Consider the following 12961-nt stretch of genomic DNA (forward strand, 5'->3'; position numbering starts at 1 on the left):
CATGGTGGACTCCTCATCTTAATATGAGCTTCAGATTAAAACAGCAACTGCACAAAATGTGGAAGCAGTCACAAAGTGTTCAAGACAGGATAGCCTACTCTAGAGCCCGTGCAACATTCAACAAGCTGAAATCTCAAGCAATTAAGAATTATATGGACACCACCCTTCGTAGAGGAAAAACCTCTACCTAGAATGTTTAATGAGGAATGTTTAACTAGAATGTTTAACGTCACTCCTGACGATATCACCAACAAAGACATCCTCCATCATGCTAAAAGGCAAGCTTGATATACGTAGGTCATCACAAATAAAGGTGGGACCTACCACAATAAATCTAGTGACTTAGTTAAAATATTTAGGGGGTTACACTGGATGGTAATCTTTTCTTTAAACACCATCTAATTTATATCAGAGCCAAAATTAAAAGATACTCTGGATTGGTGGCTAGGATCACCAGGCAGGACTGGGGGTTAAACCAATGCACCCTGTCAATTGTTTTATAAAACAACCTTTCTATGGATCATCACTTACACCTCAGCAATATGGTTTCCCAAAACAGCAACTGTAGTAAACCGATGCATCCTTGATGCAACGCAAAGACCCATCCTACTGACAGTTACATGTGCTTGTAGAACAACCAGTACCCACGCACTGCAGGTCTTGGCCAGGGCTCTCCCCCTTGACTTAGAGATCACGTGCAGGGGAATAAACTACAACACAGAGAAAGGAATACCCTGCAAAATGCACCATGCAAAAATGAAAAGATAAGACTGCAAAAGGAGTGCTGGGCCAACTCAAACAAGGGAAATATCACCAGGAAATTCCTTCTGAACATCGACATGATGTACCCCAGTCTCCCAACTTGGTTTCGACCCTGACTGGATACGGGGCCATTAAAGCCAAGCCGACAGCACTGGAAATTGAGGAAGATCCAATCTGCGCCTGTGGGGAGCTTGAGTGCTGGGAGCACATTATGTACGACTGCACACATTATGAGGACCTCAGGTGCAGACTGATTACTACAATACACTACCTCCCAAGAACCTGGAATCACATCTACTGGACTCACTAGAGGAATATAGGGCGCTAAAGGAATATGCACAAAAATTATTTGTTAGGCATAAAACACTGACAGCCATCAACAGAAGAAACAGATAAAAAAAAAAAAAATGAGAGACAGAACACGTGTGGAGAGGACTCAGGGAGAACCTCCCTTAGGAACCGGCTCACTACTAATAATATCTTAATACCTAGTGAATGCAAGAATAACCCAATGGAGACAGATGCGGATCTTCCCAAGATGAAGAGAAACACAGCCATCGATAATGGACTGACAATGGACCTGACCAATGTTCACAGCTGAGGAGGACAAATCTGGATGCTAAAGACTACTGATGACTGACAAGACCGACAAAGATCTCATACTGCATAGAAACTCCAAGTTGCCGACTTCATGAAGCCATATTGGCTCAAGGCTCTGCACTCTCTTGTGCAGTGCAACCCTTTTTCTCCCACACACGGGAGGGGAGGAGATGATGGCTCACTGTCTCCTCTCTCCCCTGCCACACCATTCCTTCCCTCTGGTGGGGCATGGGCTTGCCTCACTGAATAATAGGGGGTCACCTACCCTATCGACCCTCTTCTTCCTATTTCACCTGCCAGCCTTCACTCTCCCCTTCCAGCACTTTCTCTTTTGCACAGCGCATAACCCTACACATCCAAATTTAAAAAAAAAAAAAAAAATTTTGTCCGACCTTTTAGGCACTTCAGAAACAGGCTTTCTGCGTCAAACTCCGTATTAGCACTTTAATGTAACTGAACTAAGATCAACTGCACTCATTCCAAATTTGTTTTGGGTCCTAGCCACTAAAATCCCAGGAAAGTAAGTGGCAGGACCTGCCAGAGTACAATTGACTCACTGGTAACACCCGGCTAGCCTCCATATGGCGAGGTGTGGGCAACGATGGGTCCCATTAGGGGGCTGGTGGCCAATAAGCCAGATAAACAATGGGCCCAACATATAACGCTGCACACGACCCACACACTTCAAAATCTCTGGCTTTGACAGGGTACTGTCACCGATACACAGAACATTTGGAGATATGGGAGAAATTCCAGGCACCGTTAGACCCTCAACATACCTCATGTACTAACTAGCAGCCGGCCTGCAAACACTGTTTTAGAGCTGTACCCTCGAAATGTAAGGAAGATTGGATCTCGCCATGATGTCCATCACAACCTCAAAAGTCATCAATCATAGTGCATGATGGAAAAGATGGGGAAGGGTTGAACGGAACTTAGCTCTGGAGACTAAACATGGGTTCCTCACTTCAAGCCTCCAATAAGCAAGTGTAGCCTCCAATAAGCAAATTGGTGGTATTGCACTGATTGATGAGAGTCATCTACCACGTAGTATTGGCGCCTCCGTAGCCAGGTGGGCAGGAGCAGCAGTGTGTAGTACACGCTTCTTGATTAGACCGGGGTTCGAGCCAATGCCCACCAAATACGGAGGATATGGAAAGGTCAGGGAATGACCACCGCATATCCCCGGAGCAATATGGCCTTAGTTGCTAATGCTCCTAAAAACCAAATAACAACAACAACCACCTAGTATTGCCTGGTAACACAGAGGGGGGGTATTCCTCCATGTGGTGTGGGAGCCACACCTCGACCCCTGCTAACGTTGGTTCACACCTGGGTGGTCAGCCACAGTGTGCTTAAATTTGTATTGTCTCCAATGAGTAAGTGTAATAGGTTCTTGTATTTGTGTAACAGGGTGGAAAGTATTCTATCATTCCTTATGATAAAGTGTACATTCCAGTAGACTATGTTTCACTGTCAAATTAGTATTGCATGTAGTGCAGTGTGGTATTTTTGACTGTAAGATGTAGCATATAAGGCATGAGTGCCCTGTATTATACTCTAGCTAATATAAATCTTTCATGTCTACTTCAGTAGAAGCTGGAATGCTTTTTTTTAATTTACATTAGCTTATTCAATGGCTATTGATTCTATATATTCTGTCATTTTAGTCAGCATATCTGTCATATGTAGATTTTGCCGAAAAAATTAATGGCAGTCAAAGAGCTTTCTGGAGATATGGTCCTTACTAAAGTAAGACTGTATGAAGCACACGGGACCCATACTGCTATTTTGTTGACTTCCTTGAATCTGGCTTGGATTCCAGAATACATCCCACTCATATTGGCAGCGTTGTCATATGACTGAGATCTGCAATTTGCTACATCTATTCCATGTTTATCAAGAACAGATGCTACCATGTCAAAAAGATATTTTGCATCATGCTTTTCAGTGGGAACAAACATCAAGAAACACTCATGTACTTCATCATCCTTTGATACATAACAAATAATGACCGATAACTGATCTGTGTAAATATCAGGAGTTGAATCTATGCAGATGCCTAATATTTAGCTTCTTTAATTTCAGATGTGATACCAACACTTTTGACCCTAATAAATTGTAAATTCTTCATATGTGGTTGAAGACAGATATGAAACATTTCTTCTTCCTGGATTTCCGTATTTTCTTATATTGTCTTTTAGAAAAGGATCAAACTGAGATAGAAGACAATACACCCAAGGAAGTTGCCATTGTTAGGATTATTGTGTTGCTCACTGGAAACAATACAAATTTATATGCACTCCTCTTATTTCTAGAGACAATATATTTAACCTCTGAAATAAGCACAGTTGCATCAAATATAATCTGACAGGCACAACATATTGCCAGAGTAGCCCGTGTGTGTGTGATTAAAGTAAACAAGAATAATATCACCACTGAAAGTTATAAAGTTTTTTTAAAGACATTTGTAGAAACTGGTATTAAGGAATTTGCTGACCAAATCTGGAAATACATTGATAAACCAATATAGCTGAATCTTCCATTTTGCAGTGGTGCTGTCTGTGCATATATTACTCAGGCATAGGTATCCTTGAATGAAAACTTGGGGATAAGCTGTACAATTGCTCTTAAAAATCTGGCACTTAATCTGGAAAACAGGTTGAGAAAGGTGTCTAATAGAATACCCCCTACCAATCTTGTCAGTATAGAGGTAGAACAAAGTGATCTTGAAGTAGTTTCAGTTAATGTTGCACATTAACTAAGTTGTCCAGGAAGACTGGTCCAGCTGAAGAAATGGCACACAACACTTTACTTTCATGTCCCCATAACTACATGGGGTTCTCACTACTCCACAAATGCATATTCTATTTATTGATGTAGATTCTAAAGTAAAAAATGTGCTTCATCAGTGAATCATAAGTGGTGAATAAGTGTTGAATTGTTGTCCAAATATTGATGAAATTAATCACAAAAGGCAAATTAGCTTTCTTTGTCGCCACTGTTCGTTCTGAATTTCATAAGGAACTAGTGTGGCCGGGGCATAAAAATTAAATAAATTAGGTTGTGGGGAGGGGGAAGAATGCAGTATGAACTGTTCGCCTTGGGTGCTAAATAAGCTATGTATGACCTATATACTGTTTCACATACTTCTTTCTATAACAGAACCAAACTGTTCAAATTTTTTTACTAACTTTAAATTTGCAGAAAATATGCGCTGTTTTTTACAGAAATTCATGACAATAGTCTTTATCCTATGCATTACTCTACCAAAACTACATTAAAGACATAATATTCCCATTTCATGCATTTGATAAATGCACAGTATCACAGACAACTCAGAACCTATTAAAAGAGATGCAAAATCAGAAAATTTTAAAGACAAGACAAAAAAATTAGAGCAAATATCATTGTAAACAAACTTAAGAAGTTTGAAATGTGATTATGGGTTATGAAAAGGCACGTATTAATAACTCTATTGTGAGCACAACCTTTAAAAATTTGTGCATGCATCTGTGAAGAACCCCAATTTTAGATTTTTTAACAAGAATAAAATTTAAATAAAGAAACTAATTTAATAAATATAGAAGATGAAAGCAGATTTTAAATTTCTTCAGAGTTCCAAGTAGGCACTCTCAAGTTTTAATTACAATAACTATTTGTGTGTGTGTCAGAAATAAAAAATAATCAATTAAGTACACAAGCAAATAGAGTCGGACTTACATATAATGAAATCAATTGTTCCCTTGAAAATATTCATTAAACAGAAATCTCATTATAAAGAAATATGACCTTTTCAACAGTGAAAAATACTGTAAATTCAGAAATATAGTAAAAGATAGGAAATAAATCAGAAATAAGCAGGAATGAATAAATTTCCTAACATTTTAAAACAATTAATTTATTAATACATACATATTAAGAAATTACTACGTACATGATGTGCACAATACAAATTTGTATATTAGTATACTTTTAAGAATTATGTCGTAAAATAGGTGGTTATTTTTTGTTGTGCACTGGATTCTACTGTACACTGTTCATAAAAATGTTAATCCCATTTGTTTAAAATGCAACAGAAAATATATTTTCTGTTGCATTTTCTTCCCATTGAAGGCCTCAACGCAAAGTTTCAAATGCTGCCAACATTTCTTGTTTGGAAAGTTTAATATTGCTATTGCCCTCATTTTCATCCAACTCATCATTGATATTGTCACTAGTTTTTTAAATATGCTCCAAAATGTTGGAGTCACTTGGATATTCAGCTACTATGATATCATTATCAACTACTAAAAATTCGTCAAGAACAATTTTTCCATTGATCAAATCTCTCACTTGGAGTTATTCCCAAAATTGCTCAATGTCTTGTAGTAGTTCATCCCTCTCATGGCTGTTAATTGGCATTTTAGCAAAACCTGCTTTTGCAAAACAATTCTTAATCACTGTTTCTGTCACATCTTGACTCCACACTTTCGCCAACTCCGATATGCACATCCACAAATCTATAACAGTATCTATAGGTTGGTTGGTTTGTATTCTCAGTATAATTCTGTTCAGTATGTGCCTTCAGTAGTGCATTTTATAATTCTTAATAATGTCTTGGCCCATTTTCTGCAGTTTAGACGAGGTATTCGGAGGGAAGGACAAAAGCTTCACACTTGTAAGTTTTGAAATTACCAAGTGAAGGTGGGCAGAGAGGTTGTCAACAAGCAACGCATTTGTTCTGTGGTCTTTCATTATCTTTCTATCTAAATTTAAAATCCACTGTTCAGTAGTGCATTTTATAATTCTTAATAATGTCTCGGCCCATTGGCTGCAGTTTAGACGAGGTATTCCGAAGGAAGGTAACAAACTTCATACTTGTAAGTTTCAAAATTACTGAGTGAAGGTGGGCAGGGAGGTTGTTGACAATCAATGCAATTTTTCTGTGGTCCTTCATTATCTTTCTATTGAAATTTAAAATCCACTGTCCGTATTGTTTTTTCAAAACTGTTTCTTTCCAATGGGTACAGTCTTCTTTGATTACAACTCCACCTTCACCAGAAATAACTTTTTCAAGTAAGCCATCTTTAAATTTGTCCAGCCAACCAGAACTGGGTTGGAATGTTTTATGTCCCAGAAAAGATGCGTACTCCATAGCCTTTTCTTTTATTAATGGCTCTGATATCAGCATATTTTGGTCTCGAATCACTTCATCCACTTAAAAACTGCTTCATCTACATCTTTACCAGGCATAATTTTGCATGCTTCTGAATGGGTCCCGTTTCCTCAAACAGTTTGAAAATCATGGTTTTTCAGAATGGTTAACACACTACTGGCATGAATACCAAATTGTTAAGCAATTTCTTTTTTCTTTCTTTTTATGCCCTGATCTATTCATTAAGCACTTCCACTTTTTCACACTACACTCAAGGATTTCCTCTTGGACATTGTAAGGTTACTTTCACAGTAGCTAAAACAAAACAGGAACCACGTAAAGAGACAGGTGAAAGTGTGGATGACTCATTTCTTTGAAACAGATGAATTTCCGGGATAAAGAAAAAATCACTCTCTCCTAATTCTCTAATAGGGTGTTTACAGTAGACAGGGGCATTCCTAGGGTATGTGGTGTCCGGGTGCCAATTGAAATTTGGCATCCCCTTTAAAATTTTCTTCATGTGTGTATATAAGTTTCAGGTTTTCAGGTGCCCCTTGAACACTGGCACCCAGGTTCAGTGCACCCCTTTTACCCTCGGAATGGCCTGTCCCTGACAGCAGAAATCAGGTTGATCAGACCCAATGTCTGCATCGGGAATATGCCTTAATCTTTGTTATCGATGTGTACACTGTTATTTATATGTCCACAGTAATGGCTGTGGACACATAGATAACAGTTGTGACTTTTTGGTACAGTAGTGTATAGTTTTTACTTCTTTTTAGCCATTTCTCACCCACTGCTGGGCAAAGGCCCCTCCCAAAACCTTCCAACTTTTTCTATCTGCGTTGTGGTTGGCCATTTTTCTCCTGCAGGGTTTTACGGGTACCACTAAATTGTAAAATGTTTTAGCTCTTAATTCGTGGAATTAATCCCTTTAGCTCTTAAAAGCTAAAGGGATTAATTCTTAATCCTTTTAGTTTGTAATTTGTGATTTCTACAGCATCTGTATTGCCTGAAGGCCAGAGGTGTGAACAATGCATACCTGTGTCCAGTGGTGGGATTCAAATAATTTAACAACCGGTTCGCTGCCCTAATGACCGTTCTAAGTATAAAAAAACTATATACCAAAAGGTAGTTTATTATTTCATGCAGTTGATACTTAAATAAGAACAATAAAAGAGGTCCACAAAACTAGATTATGTTATAAGAAAGAGTTTTAAAATATTAATGAAAAAATATTAAATAATACCTGACAAAAAAACAATAAAACTGTTATTTAAGATATTTCCATATTGTTTCTTGATTGGCGTCCTCGCTTGCAATTTTCTTCGCTTTTATCCGAGCATCATCGGCTGAGTGATTTATCCTTAACCACTGTAGGAGTAGGATCCCATTCCTTTAGAGGTAGATCGATTAGACTAATAGTCATTGTGTTTGATATATTAGAAACAGTTAGGCGACTTCTCTTCTCTGAACATATTATGTTCATCTTTGAAAAACCCCTTTCCGCTTCTGCTGAACTTACAGCAATTGTTCTGACAATATTTTTAGCTCTTTGAACACTTTCAGGATAATTCTGAAATTGCATAATTCTGGGAATTTTTTAAAACGTTTTCCAAGAAATCTCGATAATCATTAATATCAATTTGGTAATTAAAAACGAGCAATTGTTCTTCAGCTGCTTTCCACGGAACTAGTACTTCTTCAATATTCCAGTAATCTGGCTCCAAAAAATTGAGAAATTGTAATTTATTCCTATCTTGAAATTAGCTACAACTTGCTTTTAAATGTTTACAATCCATTAGTCTTTTTTTTTTTCAAACTCGTTACGATGTTTTCTAAAAGTCTTTCCGAAGGAAGCCCGAGGCAAATCAATGATTTTCTACAAATTTTATATTTTTGAAGGTTTCTGAAGTAATTAATTCATCAACTTTTTTTTCATATCGACCCCTTTTCCTTTCCAAGCATTTGAAATGCTTTAGTAGATCTTATCACGAGTTTTTCAGCCTTTATTATGTCTATATTTCTTGCTTGCAGTGCATTTGAAAGAAGAGAAATTTCGTTTAAAATATCAATCATCAGTGCCAAATCAGTTATAAAATATATATTTTCAAGACGGGCAGCCATACCTAAGTACTTTTTATTTGAATAAAAATAGTGATGTAGCGCTGGATAAGCGGGCCACACAGCTAGGGTTGACCTTAAACCACAGGCAGCCCATCTTGGTCCCAAAACTCTACCAATCTTTATAATTTCAATTCCAAGTTGTTTGGATATTTTGGAAAGTTCAATTCGGTTCTTATTGGATTGATGAAAAATAGTATAATATATCTTATCAATAAATATTTTAAAATGATTTACTTGCTTTGTTTCCTTTATTGAATCATCTAAAACAAGATGGAGGCGATGATTTAAACAGTGCCATATTATTATGTTTGGAAACTCTTTTGCAATCCTAGTGCTCACTCAAGATTTTCTTCCAAGCATAACGCTAGCACCATCGGACCAAAATCCTATTAAATTTTTTTCTAGGTAGTTCTTAGTAAGCCCAACATTATTTAAACTTTCCATAACTGAAGAACGTATTGTCTCTGCATCTTGTTTTTCTAATTCAACTAGTTCAACGAAAATTGTTGGTGATGTAACTGAATCCAAGGCCAATTCTTATACAACAAATTCTGATTTTGGTTTCTTATTGAAAAAAATCTGTCAAACTCTGTTGCCTTTTCATCCTTTTAAGGGCTACTGCAAAAAAATTTTAAAAATGTTTTATTTTAATATATTATAGAGCAGGAGCGGATATGTGCCAATATATTTGAATATTTTTACTGGTTCTGTACACGTGTGGTCATATCATAAACTTTTATAAACAAAGCACTATGCTTATACCATTGATAAACATCAGTCAGAACATACATTTTCTTCATTTTATCGATATTAAACGAAAATTTCTTGCTGAATTAATAAATGGCATAGAATACCAGACGCCCACCTTAGAGAGAACCCTGATCACAAGTGCCATTTTAATAACCGGTTCGCCGAACTCAACAAAAAATTAGGTATCGGTTCTGCCGAACCGGTGCGAACTGGCTGAATCCCACCACTGCCTGTGTCTCTCGAAATCAGTTCCCTATATGGAAATTTTCTTCTTTATACAGAAACTATTATCAATGTAATGACGAGGGGAAATCAAAAGCATTCGCTACATAGAAAAATTTGCTATATGGAAGTTCGTTAAAGAGAGGTATGACTGTATTTTTACCTTACCTGCAGTGTACAGTAATGGGTCCTTCTTGGCCAAATTGTTCTTTAGTTTTATGGACTTGACCAATGAAGTCGATGAAACCTTCCCCTGATTTAGGTACCCCCTGCTCTGGCCAGTCAGTATAATGAAACTGCCTAATTGTTCTGGATTGACCATCCTAAATCAATTAAACAGAATAATTTAAACAATGTTCGGAAAAAAAGACCAAATTAGGGAAAGAATATCATTAAAAATAATGTCTGTAAACAATTTATAAACTAAGATCACAGCACATGTACCACCCAACCCCATTATCTAAAATTAACTGACTTGCAAAATTTCTGCTCAGATTGACTGAATTAAATCTCCAAAATCTGCCACAGTTCCAAGTTATTACTTTTCTATGCATTTATCCACTTTTTATTTTAATTACAGTAGGAATTTGTTAGTGTTAGAATAAATATATGATCAAGTACAAATATACTTAATAAGTAAAAAAAATTTGGGTTGCAAAAAAAGATCCTTAAATATCATAACATTAGGATAACATAAAAACATGAAACGAGAACCTCTAGAAGTAGCACAGCCTTGTGAATAAGTTTTAATTCACCACCTTCATTAAAATTCATAAGCAAATGCCAGTATATATGCATAGAATGAGTTATCCTATTTTTTTTATCTATCACAACAAAGTCCTCATCTTAATGGATACTCAGGCTAGTTAAATAGTGAAACCTCCTTTAATGGACACCTCTTGTTGTGGACACATAGGGTTTAGTCCCAGCCATAAGTATTTGAAATTACAGGTTAAGTAACCTCTCCAAAGCTGGCACTCTCTAGTATGGATGCAGACATTTTGATAGCTGTCCTTTTTGATACCTAAATATCCCAGCAGCAGCAGCTACTTAGCTTTTTTAAAGGGTAACATTTCACACAAACATGTTCATTGCCGGCGACACACACACACACACATATACACGTTTTCATAGGCCTTCATTTAGCCACGAAGGCAAGTGAACATCAAGATCATTACAGTAACAGTGACATTAATTAGACTTATGACAGCAACAGATTACTTACAGAGTAGACTGCAGACTATGTTGATAATATGCTCACCATTGCTGTTATAAAATTTACAAACTTTGTTTTGACTGTCTAAAGCAGTTCCACTGGTATGTGCATTACTTAGCAAGGCAATAAAATTGTAAACCTGAGAGAATGCTGTTGCTGAGAGAGAAAGGGGAAAGTTTTAGTGTGAATGTGAGAATACAGTTGTAATATAGTACTGCACAATAAATTTCTTTTAAAAAAATTAACACTCTACAAACAGACTCTAATGCAAATGCTTTAGAGTCCTCTAAAAATGCAGGCTACATTAATAAACTGTTATTCAAATTTAATCAGACACTTTGATTGAAAACTGCTCTGTAGTCTATCACCACTAAACATATGGTATGTCTAGATTTTCAAAGTGCAAAAAAACTGACTCACATATGTGGAACTACCATCTATCTTCTGTAAGGCTCAATTTTGTTTGCTCAGAGTATGTGATTGTTACAGTACTGTAGTAAATTTCAAGTGGCCAGATTCTGGATGATTGTGAAATAAATTTTGTGCAGAGTTCTAGGCCCTGGTAAGAATTTACAATTACATACTTATACTGTACTACAGCATGTCTTGAAAGCAGTTAACTTTGAAAGAAAAAGTAGAAGTGCTAATATTCTAGAAAAGAAAGTGTGGAGTTCATAAATTAGCTGATCATTCAAAATTGGAAAGACTTCAACAGCAGAAATTATTAAAAATCAAGAAACGCTGTTAAAACAGTGGCAGGGAAATGGAAAGCAACACCATACATTTTCTCATGGCAAAGATGCTTTAGTGGATAAATTAGTAGATAAATAGGGTAAGCTTATCTGCGAAAAGAGATAAACCTCCCAAACACTTCCTAGTTCATTTCACAAATATATGTGGTCTCAATTCTAATCTCAAAGATGTCCATTTCCACTTGCAGTCTGCCAAACCCCATGTACTTTTTCTGACAGAATCTCAGTTATCAGTTGATTCAACTACTGCTCATCTCAGTTGCCCAAATTATTCGCTGTATGATTCCTTTCGCCTCAAAGGTGGTACTGGTGCATATTTTCATTCCAATATTCCTTGTCAGAGACTTGGTAATTTGGAATCTCCTCTTTTCGATCTTCTCTGGCTTAAAATCTCTCTACCTCATTGTGTCAAATTCATCTGTTGTCTCTACTGTTCTCCCAACTCCACTAATCACTTGGAGCTCTCAGAGATGGGAAAATATTCCCATCTCTGAGCTATGATTCAAACCAAAGCTTTAGAAATTGCTAAAGAAATTGGCACCACTGACTTTAAAGCACCTAAGGTTGGTTAGGTTAGTTCCACAGACATCAAATAATAACCTTATTTCCCCATCTCTTCCATCATGTAGTAAGACTGATGTCTTTTAAGACTACGATTGGCATCATGGCAAGATCCAATCTTTCTTATTTCAAGGGTATAGCTCTAAGACGGTTTTGCAGACCGGCTGCTAGATAGTCCACCAGACCACCCCCACTGGTAACACCAGTAGGATTCCATATCAGCTAGTGTATAAGCTTGCTGACTCAACCTGCCAGATAGTGACCAGAAAGAGTCTGAGTAGTGTTTATGTGGGGAGCATTGACAAGGCTGCATTATGTCAAGGAGCTGGATATATTCTTGCTGTCTATGCCTGATCCAAAACGTTTTTCAAATCATACACCATGTCTTCCCCTCATTTTATTATACTGAAAGTATTTACTAATTAAAACTAACACCTACTGGGTTAGTTTTAATTAGTAAATCACTCAGGCCATCTATATTGTAAGAATTTATTCATTGGTTGGATTTATTTAAGGAAGATTGATCTGACTGTTTTTTTTTTTTGAAGGTTTCTGTCTGCTTAGTTTTGATTTTTCAATTTTGGGAAAGGTTGGGCGTCCCGTATCCATGGTATCATTAGCATGTAACTCTAGTAGTGTGTCGTCATCCTCTGATTGAACATCCATTTCCATGTTGCTATTGCATGTTTTCACTTTCTTCTGATTTTCTACAATAGTTGATATTTTTGTTTCTAGCAAGGTTGAGATAGCATAAATTGGGATACCGATTGGTGTATTGCTGGTTTCATTGACTGTAGGTTTCTTATTGCATCTATGGGCCATCTATGGAGACAT

At 36.8% G+C, this 12961-nt stretch overlaps 1 protein-coding gene across 6 annotated transcripts in view; it reads right to left on the reverse strand.

Annotated features, from left to right (window-relative positions):
• Positions 1 to 12961, reverse strand: part of LOC150087215 (tyrosine-protein phosphatase Lar-like) — a 1652393-nt gene that overhangs the window by 32377 nt on the left and 1607055 nt on the right. For all 6 annotated transcript variants that reach the window (XM_090371077.1, XM_090371082.1, XM_090371081.1 and 3 more), the window contains one exon: positions 9767 to 9921. In XM_090371077.1, coding sequence (XP_090227203.1) covers positions 9767 to 9921 — 155 coding nt within the window. The remainder of the gene's footprint in view (positions 1 to 9766; positions 9922 to 12961) is intronic.

Source organism: Mastigoproctus giganteus, chromosome 4, assembly GCF_048544385.1.
Source record: "Mastigoproctus giganteus isolate SK-2022 chromosome 4, ASM4854438v1, whole genome shotgun sequence".
Lineage (NCBI taxonomy): Eukaryota > Metazoa > Arthropoda > Arachnida > Uropygi > Thelyphonidae > Mastigoproctus > Mastigoproctus giganteus.